Raw genomic sequence first — 16,999 nt, forward strand, 5'->3', positions numbered from 1 at the left:
TCCCTTAGAGACCATGATTGAAAGTTCCTCCATTTAAATTATAACATGTGTCACCAATCATGTGTTGTTAAACATCCTTAAGACTCCTATAAATAAAAGCTCTCATTAGTCTTGTAGAAGGACACATTCAAAAGTCTCAAAGCTTTGTTGGAATCAAGCTCCAAAGTGTCCAAAAACTTTAATTGTCAAAATTCTGTCGGATTCAAGCTCAAAAGCATCAACGAACTTTTACATCAAATCTTTGAATAGGATGAACATTCATCTTTCAGAGCTTTAAATTTCTACTAGAATCAAGCTCTAAACCCTCCAAAAACTTAAAAAATTTTGACCTTTAATTCAATATCAGATCAAGCTCTAAACCCTGAAGAAGTTCTACATCAAGATCTTCAAATATAATGAACATTCCTTCAAAATCTTAGAGCTCTATTGGTGTCAAGCTCTAAGGTCCCCATAACTCCAAGGACTCTAATCTATTGAAGATTCATCAAATTCAAGCTTTAGAATCTCGAAAAACTTTTGCCACAAATCTTCAAAGACAAAGAACACACAAATGACATTCAAAGAATAAATGAAGAACGAGAAGTATCTAACAAACACACAACCAGAGATTCATCACAATTCCATTACAAATATCTTTCAATCCATCTTCCAACAAAGTGGAGGATATTTTGTATTTGAATCAAGACTATAATAGCACTACTCTTGACTTTTCCAAGATTGAATAAGATGATTATTATATTGTAATAGAATATAAATAGAGAATTATACCCACTATTTATCAATAAAAATTTACATTTGTGAAATATTTTCAATTGTTTGATTTCCAAATTTAAAATTTTGTGTTTACATTATTAGGGTTGTCCAAGGGATTTGATTAACTGACCGACACAAATGACCCGACCAAATCCAATTCGATCCGATGGCTGTGGTGGTCGGCGATGGCATAATTCGATTTTAACAGGTTGAGTTTGATTTCTCTCCTCTAACACTCGAACAAATTGAAAACCCAACCAAACTTTGGTGAAATCTCTGCTAGATCTAGTGAGATCTCACCAAATTTGGTGAATTTTCCACTAGATCTTGCAAGTTTCGGCTGATCTATCAATAGATCTTGTTAGATTTGATGAGATTTCCACCTAATCTGACAATATCTCATCGAATCTTTGCTGTTTTCCATCAAAATCGAGATTGTCGTCGCTTCCGTCGATTTTGATAGAAACTGATCCGAACCGTGGAACAACGAACTTGATTTGGCCTATTGAAGTTATCGGTTGGCGGCAAGTCTTCCATTCTACCACATGCTGGAATCAGGTTGAATCTAGCTAGAGCCCAAACCCAACTTGGATCGACATGTGGACAGTCCTAGTTTACACTCACCTTTCTTGTCATTACTGGTGGAGCCAGGGGCAGGCGAATGGGATTAATTGCCCTGCCTTTGAGCTTCCAATATTTCTTTTATTTATTATTTATAATAGTACTAGTTTCTTGTCATCACCTTTCGCATGCTTTTATTATATCTTTCATGCTTGCAAAATTTAAGAAGATCAAAAATCAAGTGCTATGTCATCAAATAAATGTTAAAATTTTAAGTTTTTGAAAGCTAAAATTGTGTATAAAAAATAAGTTTATTGATCGAATAGTAAATAACATCCGATTTAAACTAAATTTGATATGCATGTTAAAAACATAAGAAATATGAAATTCAACGGTTAGATTTTTAAAATTTACACCCAAAAAAGAGATATGATAAGTTTGAAGAATTTCTCTCAAAATTACTGAAAACTACTTTAGAGAGTAACTTTGTTCAAACCGTGGCTAGTGCTTGTCATTGTTGGTCCTTATCCATTTATTTCTTGGGCTATTATTGCATAATCTTGGACTATGCTCTCTCTCTCTCTCTCACACATAGGGGCCATTGGGCCCACCCCTCTATGAGAGGGAGGGAGCATGGTCCTGGACTATGTAATAATTTTCCCTATTTCTTTGACTCCTGCAACTACCTACCTTAATGTCCCATCCTCTCCTCATTCTACCTCTCCCCTTTCAACTCTTCCTCCTTCTTCATCTGGTCCTCCCTTCTTGTTTTCCCCTACTAACATTGTAACACACATCTATGCAAACTCATTCTAAGTATGAAATTTCCAAAAATAAGTGATGCTATCATGCTACGTGGTTACTACCACCATTGAATTTACTTCTTTTAGTGTTGCTTCCAAGCTTGATGTTTGGCATGCTGCCATCGCCATGGCCCGTGCTTGAAGAATTTTCTGCCTTGCAAAATCAGGGCATGTCATGTGGACCTGGGTTCCTGCACACTCTTAACAGGAATGTAGTTTGTTGCCGTCGGGATTATAAAATTAAGCGTCCCCCTGAAGGTTCCATTGCCCGCATAAGTCCAAGCTCTTTGCTATTGGATATCATCAGCAACAAGGCTTTGTGGAAACTTTCAGTTATCAATACTGCTACAGTTTGCATTGTTCTCTCTCTGGACGTTATTAATGGATTCCTCAAAGAGGAGACGTACAAGCCTCAACCACGTAGTTTTGTAGGTACTGCATTTCTTGATCATGTTTGCACGTTACACAAATCGAACTATGGGCTTAAACAGGCTCCACAAGCTTGGTTTGATTGTTTTGCCTCTCATTTAAAGACTCTTGGATTTCAAGTTTTCAACCATCTCATGCTGATTCCTCAATGTTCATAATTAGTTATGGTCCTTCACTTACATTTTAATTGCTCTAAGTGAATGACATCATTTTTACAGGCTCCGATCCATCATTCATCTCTATTTTAATTACTCAACTTGGTTTTGCATTCAAGCTTAAACTTAGCTTCGTTTGAGTAATTTTTTGGGGCTCTAGATTCACTACACTTTTGTGTATTTCAGCCTCCAAAAATGTGAGATGGACTGAGGCCAGACAGAGGTTAGCATTAGTCTTAAAACCCAAACGCATGGGTATCCCTAAATAGAATAGTGGAATGCTTTGTGCAATCTAAGACTAGGAGTATTAAGTGAACATAGTTAAATTCATCACCTTTATGACATATGGATGCATTCAAGGATTTTGGATTTAAGAAACATAGCATGTCTTCTGTACCTGTCCTCTTTTAATAAATTTTTTAGTCTTTTCTGAGATTGTCAATGGGGAAATGCTCTTGAGCTCTATAAATTTTGATTCTTTAAAGAGCGAGTAACTAAGCCTGAGAGCAAATTAGCCTTTACGGTTCCCCAAAAAGACTATGGAAATGCGATAATAACTCACCAGATTTGGAGATAAGCACCCAAAATATTATCTTGATAATGGTCCAGACTTCATTGGAATACAGTGTACACCAACATGGAGAAAGAAAAATATACAACAACAATTTTTATCATTAAGCTATGACATCCACTTCATAAAATTTCAACTTATGATATCAACTCCATAATGATGATTGCCTTTTATCACTAAGCCAAGACATTAATTGATTTTTTGTATAGGTGACATTTCCTCTGGTTATCACTGAAGAGCACCCCACACTCAAACACACAATAAAAAAGCATTTATGAGCTGAGTTGAAGAAACCTTAGTGCCATAGGATGCTTGGCTTCTGAGAGTTTATCAGGTCTTAACACTTCAACAATTTCACCTTTCACAAGGAGACACACAATATCAGCAATCCTCTGGATTTGTTTGATGCTGTGAGAGACCATTATAATAGTCATTCCCTGTTTCTTCTTTAGGTTCACTAGGACATCCTCTATGTTTTCCGTTGATATTGGATCCAAGGCACTTGTAGGCTCATCAAGCAGCAGAACCTGTGAGACAGAACATGATCAAATCTAGCAACATATGTCCATTTGAGTCAGCTGCATGAAAACATACCAATGATAATAAAAATTGCATTTTGAAAATATGATTTTTAAGAAACACGAATGCTTGGTAAAATCTATGAAAAGTTCTGCTGTCATAAAAAATTGCAGTACAAAAACTCAGTTCTTTTAACAATTAAAAAAAAGAAAAAGCTTACTTTCAAATTGGTTTAAAGAGAAATTTCTCCAATCTGGTATGCGGAGATTGATAAAAATTCCTCTAATTGGGAAACACACTATTTCCCTAGTTTCAAAATCGCAATTATAATTTTTTTTTTTTTTAATAAAAAATTTTATATTTTCATTTAAAATTGCTATTTTCCTTCATGAAATCGCAATACCAATTATTGGGCAAGTGTTTTCTACATTTCAAAGTGCCATTAGACTACCACATAATGATAAGATATCATGCTAGTAATATTTAACAATGCTGATTGCAAATCATCCAAGATCATGTGTAAAGGGTTACCTCTGGTTCATTAGCTAAGGTCCTAGCAAGAGCAACCCTTTGAGCTTGACCAACAGATAGTTCACCACCAGTCTTACTGTAAAAAGAGGAATCAAGGTCTGCAAGTTTGAGCAAGCTGTAAACCTCCTCATCACTTAGCTTCTGCCCTCTCAATTGCGGTCCATATCGTATGTTGTCTGCTACTGTGCCTAAGAAGATGATATCCAATTATCCCTGGTAAGGCCGTGCATATATTGATACGAAAATGGAAACATACTCTTCATAGGAGGAAGAAGAAGAAGAAGAAGAACAAGAACAAGAAATTGAACAATAATGTAATGGTTCTACCATGGGTTAAAGTAGGTGTCACCTAAATCTTGTAATTGAAAACAGAATGAATAACAAGCACTAAGAACAAAAACTAAAAATAAACAAAATTGCAGCTAATTGGCTTTAACAAAACTTAACCCAGTTCTGTTCCATAAATTGAGATAAGCCTGGATTCAGCTCAGACTTTGATAATTAATTTATTATTATTATTTTTAAATCAGAATCATTAGACTTTTGCAATCCTTAGCATCATGGGAGCAAGTAGCATCAATGTGGGTCACCCCACTAGAAATTTTTGTTCATTATTTTGACTGCATAAGATACAGTTTGATCAACAAAGAATTTTGCTACTTTCATTATTGCTAGTAATTGTTACAAATAGAATTTTGCTACTTTAATTAATGCTACAAAGCTGGTAAGATAAGTTCCACTGATAAAGATTTTGTTTTTATTTTTTAATTGATTAAACAGCCTGGGTGACACCAAACTTAAAAAAAAAAATAAATAAATAAATAAATTAATGTATATATATTTTGAGAATCAACTAATTAATATAGTATAGAGCAATCATTAGAGTCGTGGCTGTCAAAAAATAAAAATAATAATAATGCTATATACATAACTTTTTGTCTAAATTACAAATTGCATTTCTAACTTTGCATAAAATTCAATTCAATTATCTAACTCTACTTTCATTCAATTCAATCCTATAACTTTCAAGTTTATTCAATTCAGTCTTCTCGTTAGTCTCCGTAAAATAAAAATTTTGTTAAAGACCCGGGGTAATTTGCAGTTTTTAAGCCAGCAGCCCGCTATTCCTGACCAGAGGACCAGGCTCGGTTCTCTTACCAACTCCATAAGGGGAAGACGTGAGAATGTTGCGTAAGTGAATCGTGGAGAAATCGAATGTAGGCGTAGAAGCTGGGCCAAGCGGTAGCGAAGTGGGTCTGGTGAAGTTTAGGGAATTGGCATCATAGGTGGTACCTCAATGAACTCATGTGGACACTCCTCAGCCGATGGTAACCAAGATCCATAATATGAAAACAAAAATGAGAATGAGAGTCCGAAGGAGAATCATAGGTAAGGCAAAGCGCTTTCTTTTAAGAATGCATCTGGTTCCATCTTTTTTTCGTTGATCTCAGCAGGACTCATTACTTCGGTGCCACCTAAGGCTCCGCCAAGTCCATTACGACTTATTTCCCCAGATTCTCCGCTTGAATGGACATTTGAATTCGATCCACAACAAGAAACATTCAAAATCAAAGTGGATAAGGCTGTTGTCACTCCTAAAAAAGCTACAATCTTTTCTAAAATGAAGAAGATGCTTCTAGCATTTCTTTTGAGATCAGCTTCGGGCGGCAGGCAACAGAGTCCACCGATAGGCGCAAGCAAAGCGCTCGAGTTAGGTACAAAGACTTATAGGGCGGTATTGGTTGATGGACCCGAATGGGAGTCAAACAAGACACTTCTTTCGTTGCTGTAATTGGAGCCGCTGGTCGAGAAGCCAAGACTTGATGACTTTTGATGCCTGTCTAATCGAAATAACAACCTGTTCGTAGAGCTCACTTTTGAGGACTCCCATCCGATCGGTCGTCTTTCGCCATATGTACTGAAATTGTTCGGGAGACATGGTCCAAGCCCGGCGAAGAAATGCAAATTTCAAAGATTCTGCTCGTGAGCGTAATGGTATAAGCCTGCCTGACTGTGAGACCATAACGTAAGTAACCTAGGGTTCCCCTTCCTCTGGAAAAACTAGCAAATAGCATTTCTGGGGCTACCCATCATATGACGAGCAATCTGGGTACAGCACTACAGCCGAATACGCTAATACGGACCCAAGGAGAATTGCCGCTCAGGTCAGTGAGGACTCACTCACTCACGAATCCTGAATATCTAACAGAGCAGAACCTCTTCTTGCGATGTGGAGACTGAGCAACATGTTCCAGGCAGCCCAGCTTCTTAAGTTAAGGTGCTTCCAACTGTTTGAAGGTGATTGGATGGGTTGGCTCCTCGCAGTTCTCCCTTTAACACCAACGGTGGATAGGAACCGAACTCTGTGCTTGCCGGTATCTTTCGTTCTTCCGGCCAGGACCAATTCCGCCTAAGGCCATATCCTTGAAGGAATAGTCACCCAAAACCTAGAGAAAGGAAAATCAGGAGGTATTTGGCCCCCAAAAGGGATTTGGGTTTTAGATCCTTGGGAAATCGCGCAAGCGAAGCCGGGAAACGGACCGCAATGCAACGACTAGGACTCGTGTCGGAGAAGTTTTGAGCGTGAGCTACCACTCATGCAGCGGGGGCCAGAGCAAGTTGGGTTGGGGTATAGAGCCGTAAGCGCGGTGGGGGGTGACAGAGGACGATCATTACGAGCCCTCTCCTCGGGGGAGGGATTTTTATAGATAGAGAGGTGAGTCGAGGGTAGCTCTTGACTTCTCCATACTCACTCCCGAGGATTTAAAAGTGAGCTAAAGCGGTTATCAGGTTAAAGACTCAATCTTATTGTTAGGAAGTAGCTGCAAGAAGTAGAGTGCTAATAATAGGGATCAAAACCTCACTGTCCTTATGTATGTGAGCTACTCCAAAACAAAACCCAAAATAACATTGTTTTGGGACACAACCCATCTAATAGAAGTGGATGGGAGGCCTAAATTGAAAATACTTGAAAATTAAGAGGGATGTGGGCTGAATAAACGAAAGTGAAGTTAAGGGATTAAATTGAATTTAAAAAAAAATTTATAGGGGGTATTTTATAAATTTAGCCTGATTTTGGAGAGAACAAAGAGTAAAGGAGAGACAACAAACATCACTTTAATTTCATCGCTTACAACTTGGTACAGCAAGACGCAAAAGAAAGTGTCCATGGACTTATTCTAAACACCACAAAACAAAACAAAAAAAAAAAAAACAAAAAAAAAAGGAAAAGAAAAAAAAAGGGACAAAAATACCTTGTATGTCCTCATATTTTGATCATGTTTTCAATTTAGTCCTTAAGTTTTTATAACTTTATTTTAGTCCTATTTTTAAACTTTCTGTCATTTTTATTTCTAATGTCCTTTCACCAAAAAAAAAAAAAAAACTTATATGATTAATGGACTACACTACTATCTTAAAATTGCATTTTCTGTAAGTGAGATAATGATAAAGACCAAAATGACAACAAGTTTAAAAATATAAAAATTAAAATGAAATTATAAAAGCTTGAGGATCAAATTAAAAATAAAACCAAAATATAGGAACAAAAAAAAGTATTTTTGCCTAAGAAAAAAAAAAACCATAAAAATGAAAGTATCATAGTAATTCAACTAAAAAAAAGAAAAGTAAAGGCTAAAATATTATTTCTATCCTAAATTTTACTAAAAGTAATTTTTTATCCCTAAACTTTAAAAAAATTATTTTTGTTATTTCTAAATTATTAAAAACTTCATTTTTTACCAAAAAAACAAAAAAGTTTAGTTACAAAATTAATTGTTCGGCTATGACCTTATTTAATAAAAATAAACATTATTAAATATTTTAAAATTTTAATTGCTGAATTGCATTTTTTTATACTTTTAATTACAAAAACTTTTAATTTAAACAATACATTGATAACATAACTATTCATCTTTAATTTTATTAGAAATTTTACAAGTACGAAGGATATAAAAAGAGATGTAATCTAATAATGAATTTGTCAAAATTCATCTTCAATTAAAAAAAAATTGCAACAAATTTTGTAACTAAATTTTTTTTTCTTTCGCGTATATTTCACTATTCATTCTTAAAAATTTATAAAAGGTATCCTATTTTAAAAAAGGAAAGTCTTTTCTTCTACCTATTTTTGTCTCTAAAGTAAAACTACTAGAAAAGCTCTTTACATTTACAAAGTTTAGTATGAAAAAAAGAACAAGCTTAGGTACCAAAAAACAAAATTGAGCCAAAATAGCAAAAAAGATAGAGATGGCATACCTTCAAACAGAGCAGGAAGCTGAAAAAGCATCCCAACCTTCCTCCTCAGAGTGAGCACATCAAGATCACAGATATCCCGACCGTCCAAAAACACAGTCCCCAAAGGTGGCTCCCACAGCCTATTCAGAGCTCTCAACATCGTCGATTTCCCACTCCCACTCGGCCCTATGATCCCAACAATCACACCCTTCGGTATCTCTACGCTTATCCCGTTCAATATAGGATCACCCCCATCAGATTCCTTCCTCAGATCACGTATCCCAAACTTCGTTAATGGCCGCTGTGTTTCTTCTTGATCTGGGCTTGGATCCTCTACATCCACCACCAGCAAGTGCTCGTGAGCCTCTGTACCTGTGTAATACATCATGAAAATGATATTAGCGGATAGCTAACCAAAAATTGTCAAATGGGTTTTATAGAATTTTGTGTATTTTGAACTTATTGAAGGAGTCGTAAGAGCCACGGAAAAAATTGCCAAACAGACTATTTGTGAGAAAAAATTAGGCGCGTGACACGTGTTCAAAGTTATTTAGTAAGTTAGACTGTTTTTGAAAGTCGATTTCGGTAGAAACTAATCCAAACCATGGAACAACGAACTTGATTTGGCCTATTGAAGTTATTGGTTGGCGGCAAGTCTTCCATTCTACCACTCGTCAGAATCAGGTTGAATCTAGGTAGAGCCCAAACCCAACTTGGATCGACATGTGGACAGTCCTAGTTTACACTCACCTTTCATGTCATCACTGGTGGAGCTAGGGGCAAGCGAATGGGGTTAATTGCCCTACCCTTGAGCTTCCAATATTTCTTTTATTTATTATTTATAATAGTACTAGTTTCTTGTCATCACCTTTCGCATGCTCTTATTATATCTTTCACGCTTGCAAAATTTTAAAAAGATCAAAAATCAAGTGCTATGTCATTAAATAAATGTTAAAATTTCAAGTTTTTGAAATCTAAAATTGTGTATAAAAAAAAAATTATCGATTGAATAGTAAATAACTTTCGATTTGAACGAAATTTGATATGTATGTTAAGAACATAAGGAACATAAAATTCAATGGTTAGATTTTTAAAATTCACACCAAAAAAAGAGATATATGATAAGTTTGAAGAGTTTTTCTCAAAACTACTCCAAACTATTTTGGAGAGTAACTTTGTTCAAACCGTGGCTAGTGCCTGTCATTGTTGGTCTTTATCCATTTATTTCTTGGCTATTATTGCATAATCTTGGACTATGCTCCCTTTCTCTCACATAGGGGCCATTGGGCCCACCCCTCTATGAGAGGTAAGGAGCATAGTCCCGGACTATGCAATAATTTTCCCTATTTCTTTGACTCCTACAACTACCTACCTCTATGTCCCATCCTCTCCTCATTCTACCTCTCCCCTTTCAACTCTTCCTCCCTCTTCATCTGGCCCTCTCTTCTCGTTTTCCCCTACTAACATTGTAACACACATCTATGCAAACTCATTCTAAGTATGAAATTTCCAAAAAGAAGCGATGCTACGTGGTTAGACATGGCAAAACGGATCAGAATTTCCTGAACCGACCCGACCCGAAAAATACCCGACTTGAACTCGATTTTTTTATCCGAAGCAAAAATGGGTTGACCCGTGACCCGACCCGTGTTTTTTGCGGGTCAACCCGACCTGAACCCAAACCTTTTTTTTTTGGTAAAAAAAAATAGTAAAATTAAGACAATATTGGTTTAATTATTTGTTATGAGCTTTAAGGAAACAATTGATGCATTTACATAACTGCATGCAAATTAATTGAAAGATAAATGGTTGAGCATTCTGTAATGAGTAATGATTTTTAAATATCAATAGTAAAGTACATGCCAAAATAATCTGGTTATAGTAGAATTAAAAACATAGATTTAAAATTGTAGACATGTGTGAGAAACATTCACAAGTGTGAAAATAGTAAAGCCAAAGTATCAAATTAGTATAAATTATGAATGCTTAGACCTATTTTTTTAACAATTTATGTCCAAAATAAATGGTTTTCCAAAATAAATTATGATATTTCCTAGTATGTGTGTTGCTTAACAATGATATGATATTCATAAAAGAGACTATGTATAAATAAGTAAGCAATCAAACTTAAATGTATATTTCAATTGAAATAGAGTGCCAACCACAATTGATAATAGATTATAAAATTAATTTTCAAGATTGTAAATTTCTTATATGTTTTTATTCTTTATCAAATGGGTTATCTAATAAGTCATTTGTAATTTTGTTTTATATTTTGGAATGTTGATATTATGTAGTAATAAAACTTGTGTATATGTTTTGCTTATCTTTGTATTATTTTGTTTTAGATAATAATGTTAGGATTTGTATAATTTTAAAATTATTGAATATGTATTAATAAGTTTAATTGAGTTCATTCTTAATATAAGTGGTGAATTCAAAATAATGCATTTTACATCAAGTAATTTGTTGCATAACTTTTCAAATGGCAAATACATGTTGTTTTCTTAAAAAAAAAAAAAAAAAAATCATGTAAAAAATACGGGTCAACCCGACCCAACCCGCAACCCAATTGGTCCGACCCGAACCAAACCCGACCCACCCGTTTTGCCATGTCTATACGTGGTTACTCCCACCACTGAATTTACTTCTTTTAGTGTTGCTTCCAAGCTTGATGTTTGGCATGCTGCCATCGCCATGGCTCGTGCTTGAAGAATTTTTTGCCTTGCAAAATCAGGGCATGTCATGTGGACTTGGGTTCCTGCACCCACTTAACAGGAATGTAGTTTGTTGCCGCTGGGATTATAAAATTAAGTGTCCCCTTGAAGGTTCCATTGCCTGCATAAGTCCAAGCTCTTTGCTATTGGACATCAGTAACAAGGCTTTGTGGAAACTTTCAGTTATCAATACTGCTACAGTTTGCATTGTTCTCCCTCTGGACGTTATTAATGGATTCCTCAAAGAGGAGATGTACAAGCCTCAACCACGTAGTTTTGTTGGTACTGCATTTCTTGATCATGTTTGCACGTTACACAAATTGAACTATGGGCTTAAACAAGCTCCACAAGCTTGGTTTGATTGTTTTGCCTCTCTTTTAAAGACTTGGATTTTAGTGGGTTTCAATTAGCTCAACTAGTAAAGTCTCTGATGGTTATATAAAAGATTTGAGATTCAATCCCCACATACACCAAAAACTAATTGGTGTCTTGGTCTGATGATAAAGGGCTATCATCAGGAGTGGACGCTATATGTTAAAACTCTCTCTAAAAAAAAAGACTCTTGGATTTCAAGTTTTCAACCACCTCATGCTGATTCCTCAATTTTCATAATTAGTTATGGTCCTTCACTTACATTTTAATTGCTCCAAGTGAATGACATCATTTTTACAGGCTCCGATCCATCATTCATCTCTATTTTAATTACTCAACTTGGTTCTGCATTCAAACTTAAACTTAGGTTCGATTGAGTTATTTTTTGGGGCTCCAGATTCACTATACTTTTGTGTATTTCAGCCTCCAAAAATGTGAGATGGACTGAGGCCAGACACAGGTTAGCATTAGTCTTAAAACCCAAACGCATGGGTATCCCTAAATAGAATAGTGGAATGCTTTGTGCAATCTAAGACTAAGAGTATTAAGTGAACATAGTTTAATTCATCACCTTTATGACATATGGATGCATTCAAGGATTTGGATTTAAGAAACATAGCATGTCTTCTGTACCTGTCCTCTTTTAATAAATTTTTTAGACTTTTCTGAGATTGTCAATGGGGAAATGCTCTGGAGCTCTATAAATTTTGATAGAGCGAGTAACTAAGCGTGAGAGCAAATTAGTCTTTACGGTTCCTCAAAAAGACTATGGAAACGCCAAGATAATAACTCACCAGAGTTTGGAGATAAGCACCCAAAATATTTTCTTGATAATGGTCCAGACTTCATTGGAATACAGTGTACATCAACATGGAGAGAAAAATATACAACAACGATTTTTATCATTAAGCTATGACATCCACTTCATAGAATTTCAACTTATGATATCAACTCCATAATGATGATTTCCTTTTATCGTTAAGCCAAGACATTAATTGATTTTTTGTATAGATGGCATTTCCTCTGGTTATCACTGAAGAGCACCCCACACTCAAACACACAATAAAAAAGCATTTATGAGCTGAGTTGAAGAAACCTTAGTGCCATAGGATGCTTGGCTTCTGAGAGTTTATCAGGTCTTAACACTTCAACAATTTCACCTTTCACAAGGAGACACACAATATCAGCAATCCTCTGGATTTGTTTGATGCTGTGAGAGACCATTATAATAGTCATTCCCTGTTTCTTCTTTAGGTTCACTAGGACATCCTCTATGTTTTCCGTTGATATTGGATCCAAGGCACTTGTAGGCTCATCAAGCAGCAGAACCTGTGAGACAGAACATGATCAAATCTAGCAACATATGTCCATTTGAGTCAGCTGTATGAAAACATACCAATGATATTAAAAATTGTATTTTGAAAATATGATTTTTAAGAAACACGAACATACCAATGATAATAAAAATTGCATTTTGAAAATATGATTTTTAAGAAACACGAATGCTTGGTAAAATCTATGAAAAGTGCTGCTGTCATAAAAAATTGCAGTACAAAAACTCAGTTCTTTTAACAATTAAAAAAAAGAAAAAGTTTACTTTCAATTGGTTTAAAGGGAAATTCCTCCAATCTGCTATGCAGAGATTGATAAAAATTCCTCTAATTGGGAAACACACTATTTCCCTAGTTTCAAAATCGCAATTATAATTTTTTTTTTTTTTTTTTTTTATAAAAATTTTTACATTTTCATTTAAAATTGCTATTTTCCTTCATGAAATCGCAATACCAATTATTGGGCAAGTGTTTTCTACATTTCAAAGTGCCATTAGACTACCACATAATGATAAGATATCATGCTAGTAATATTTAACAATGCTGATTGCAAATCATCCAAGATCATGTGTAAAGGGTTACCTCTGGTTCATTAGCTAAGGTCCTAGCAAGAGCAACCCTTTGAGCTTGACCAACAGATAGTTCACCACCAGTCTTACTGTAAAAAGAGGAATCAAGGTCTGCAAGTTTGAGCAAGCTGTAAACCTCCTCATCACTTAGCTTCTGCCCTCTCAATTGCGGTCCATATCGTATGTTGTCTGCTACTGTGCCTAAGAAGATGATATCCAATTATCCCTGGTAAGGCCGTGCATATATTGATATGAAAATGGAAACATACTCTTCATAGGAGGAAGAAGAAGAAGAAGAAGAACAAGAACAAGAAATTGAACAATAATGCAATGGTTCTACCATGGGTTAAAGTAGGTGTCACCTAAATCTTGTAATTGAAAACAGAATGAATTACAAGCACTAAAAACAAAAACTAACAATAAACAAAATTGCAGCTAATTGGCTTTAACAAAACTTAACCTAGTTCTGTTCCATAAAATGAGATAAGCCTGGATTCAGCTCAGACTTTGATAATTAATTTATTATTATTATTTTTAAATCAGAATCATTAGACTTTTGCAATCCTTAGCATCATGGGAGCAAGTAGCATCAATGTGGGTCACCCCACTAGAAATTTTTGTTCATTATTTTGACTGCATAAGATACAGTTTGATCAACAAAGAATTTTGCTACTTTCATTATTGCTAGTAATTGTTACAAATAGAATTTTGCTACTTTAATTAATGCTTCAAAGCTGGTAAGATAAGTTCCACTAATAAAGATTTTGTTTTTATTTTTTATTTTTTTGTTTTTTAATTGATTAAACAGCCTGGGTGACTCCAAACAAATAAAAAAAAAAAAAAAAACTAATTAATATATATATATATATTTTGAGAATCAACTAATTAATATAGTATAGAGCAATCATTAGAGCCGTGGCTGTCAAAAAATAAAAATAAAAATGCTATATACATAACTTTTTGTCTAAATTACAAATTGCATTTCTAATTTTGCATAAAATTCAATTCAATTATCTAACTCTACTTTCATTCAATTCAATCCTACAACTTTCAAGTTTATTCAATTCAGCCTTCTCATTAGTCTCCGTAAAATAAAAATTTTGTTAAAGACCCCTAAATGAAACCCAAAATAACATTGTTTTGGGACACAACCCATCTAATAGAAGTGGATGGGAGGCCTAAATTGAAAATACTTGAAAATTAAGAGGGATGTGGGCTGAATAAACGAAAGTAAAGTTAAGGGGACTAAATTGAATTTTTTATTTTTTTTAATTTATAGGGTGTATTTTATAAATTTAGCCTAACTTTGGAGAGAACAAAGAGTAAAGGAGAGACGACAAACATCACTTTAATTTCATCGCTTACAGCCTGGTACAGCAAGACGCAAAAGGAAGTGTCCATGGACTTATCCTAAACCCCACAAAACCAAAAAAAAAAAAATCTACACCGCTTATCCATCCTAATGCTTTTTAAGATTAAAAAAAAGGACAAAAATACCTTGTATGTCCTTATATTTTGATCATGTTTTCAATTTAGTCCTTCTATTTTTAAACTTTCTGTCATTTTTATTTCTACTGTCATTTCACTAATAAAAAAAAAAAAAAAAAAAGCTTATATGATTAATGGACTACACTACTATCTTAAAATTGCGTTTTTTGTCAGTGAGATAATGATAAGGACCAAAATAAAAACAAGCTTAAAAATATAAAAATTAAAATGAAATTATAAAAACTTGAGGATCAAATTAAAAATAAAACCAAAATATAGGAACAAAAAAAGTATTTTTGCCTAAGAAAAAAAACCATAAAAATGAAAGTATCATAGTAATTCAACTAAAAAAAAAAAAAAAGTAAATGCTAAAATATTATTTCCATCCTAACTTTTACTAAAAGTAATTTTTTATCCCTAAACTTTAAAAGTTTTTTTTTTTTTTTGTTATTTCTAAATTATTAAAAAGTTAATTTTTCACAAAAAAAAAAAATTAATTACAAAATTAGTTGTTGTTTAAGGTTACAGCCTTACTCTATAAAATAAATATACTAAATATTTTGAAAATTTAATTGTTGAATTACATTTTTTTTATGCTTTTAATACAAATGCCAAATTTTCTGTTAATCGGATATTATTTACTATATAATCTATAAACTTATATTTTATGCATATATTTTAATTACAAAAACTTTTAATTTAAACAATATATTGATAATATAACTATTCACCTTTAATTTTATTAAAAATTTTACAAATAAGAAGAATATAAGAAGAAAATATAATCTAATAATGAATTTGTCAATATTCATCTTCAATTAAAAAACACTACAACAAATTTTGCAACTAAATTTTTTCCTTGTCACAAATATTTTACGGTTCATTCTTAAAAATTTATAAAAGGTTTTTTTCATTCTTAAACCATTTTATTTCAAAAAAGAAAGTCTTTTCTTCTACCCTATTTTTGTCTCTAAAGTAAAACTACTAGAACAGCTCTTTACATTTACAAAGTTTAGTATAAAAAAAAGAACAAGCTTAGGGACCAAAAAACAAAATTGGGCCAAAATAGCAAAAAAGATAGAGATGGCATACCTTCAAACAGAGCAGGAAGCTGAAAAAGCATCCCAACCTTCCTCCTCAGAGTGAGCACATCAAGATCACAGATATCCCGACCGTCCAAAAACACAGTCCCCAAAGGTGGCTCCCACAGCCTATTCAGAGCTCTCAACATCGTCGATTTCCCACTCCCACTCGGCCCTATGATCCCAACAATCACACCCTTCGGTATCTCCACGCTTATCCCGTTCAATATAGGATCACCCCCATCAGATTCCTTCCTCAGATCACGTATCCCAAACTTCGTTAATGGCCGCTGTGTTTCTTCTTGATCTGGGCTTGGATCCTCCACATCCACCACCAGCAAGTGCTCGTGAGCCTCTGTACCTGTGTAATACATCATGAAAATGATATTAGCGGATAGCTAACCAAAAATTGTCAAATGGGTTTTATAGAATTTTGTGTATTTTGTACTTATTGAAGGAGTCGTAAGAGCCACAGACATGGCCGGAGAATCTGGATATAGAGTATTTTTTATATGCACCGTATAAATTATTTTTATTTTTTATAATTTGTTGTCAGAGACCTATACTTATATTTATGGATATTAGTGTAAGAAGAAAAAGCCTTCCTTGGTTAATATACATGGACCTCTTAGTTAGAACCTAAGTCTTGGCTCAGCTGTTAGGTTCCTGTGTTGTACCTTTCCCACTTGCATAAAAAGTTAGAAGTATACGACATTTTCCAATGTTAAAGTACATACAAATGCACGGCCTAGAAAAAATTATTATTATTATTATTTTTTGTTTAATCATTAATGGATGGTTGTTTGGATAGTTTTGTTTCCGTTTGATGTACCCCAAGTTACATTTAATGTAATTTTAAGTAATAATACACCATTTAATAAT

At 34.1% G+C, this 16,999-nt stretch overlaps 1 protein-coding gene across 4 annotated transcripts; it reads right to left on the reverse strand.

Moving 5' to 3' along the window:
• Window positions 1-3,275: 3,275 nt before the first annotated feature.
• LOC126707730 (ABC transporter I family member 17) lies at window positions 3,276-16,734 on the reverse strand. Of its 4 annotated transcripts, XR_007649049.1 has the most exons (5): window positions 16,566-16,734; window positions 16,128-16,478; window positions 13,561-13,748; window positions 12,659-12,976; window positions 3,276-3,481 (listed from the first exon to the last, which is right to left on the reverse strand). XR_007649049.1 is itself a non-coding variant. In XM_050407595.1 (4 exons), exons 1-4 carry the CDS (start codon window positions 16,594-16,596, stop codon window positions 3,545-3,547), a joined length of 825 nt encoding a protein of 274 aa, XP_050263552.1. In that variant the 5' UTR covers window positions 16,597-16,733; the 3' UTR covers window positions 3,276-3,544. The 4 variants fall into 4 exon arrangements, 3 of the variants coding, with proteins under 3 accessions (XP_050263552.1, XP_050263553.1, XP_050263551.1); XM_050407595.1 differs by lacking the exons at window positions 12,659-12,976; window positions 13,561-13,748; window positions 16,128-16,478 and adding exons at window positions 4,323-4,510; window positions 8,580-8,930 and having other exon boundaries at window positions 3,276-3,799; window positions 16,566-16,733; XM_050407596.1 differs by lacking the exons at window positions 12,659-12,976; window positions 13,561-13,748; window positions 16,128-16,478; window positions 16,566-16,734 and adding exons at window positions 4,323-4,510; window positions 8,580-8,930; window positions 9,309-9,330 and having other exon boundaries at window positions 3,276-3,799.
• Between the last annotated feature and the right edge of the window lie 265 nt (window positions 16,735-16,999).

The sequence above is a fragment of the Quercus robur genome, chromosome 11, assembly GCF_932294415.1.
Source record: "Quercus robur chromosome 11, dhQueRobu3.1, whole genome shotgun sequence".
Lineage (NCBI taxonomy): Eukaryota > Viridiplantae > Streptophyta > Magnoliopsida > Fagales > Fagaceae > Quercus > Quercus robur.

Bases quoted from the DNA above. Each gene is read 5' to 3' on its own strand.
- LOC126707730 (XM_050407595.1), bottom strand. From the start codon at position 16,596: ATGTCTGTGGCTCTTACGACTCCTTCAATAA. The intron at 4,511-8,579 runs GTATGCCATCTC...TCATCTTCTTAG, and splicing joins GCTTCCTGCTCTGTTTGAAG to GCACAGTAGCAGACAACATA. The intron at 3,800-4,322 runs GTAACCCTTTAC...TCTGTCTCACAG, and splicing joins CCTTAGCTAATGAACCAGAG to GTTCTGCTGCTTGATGAGCC.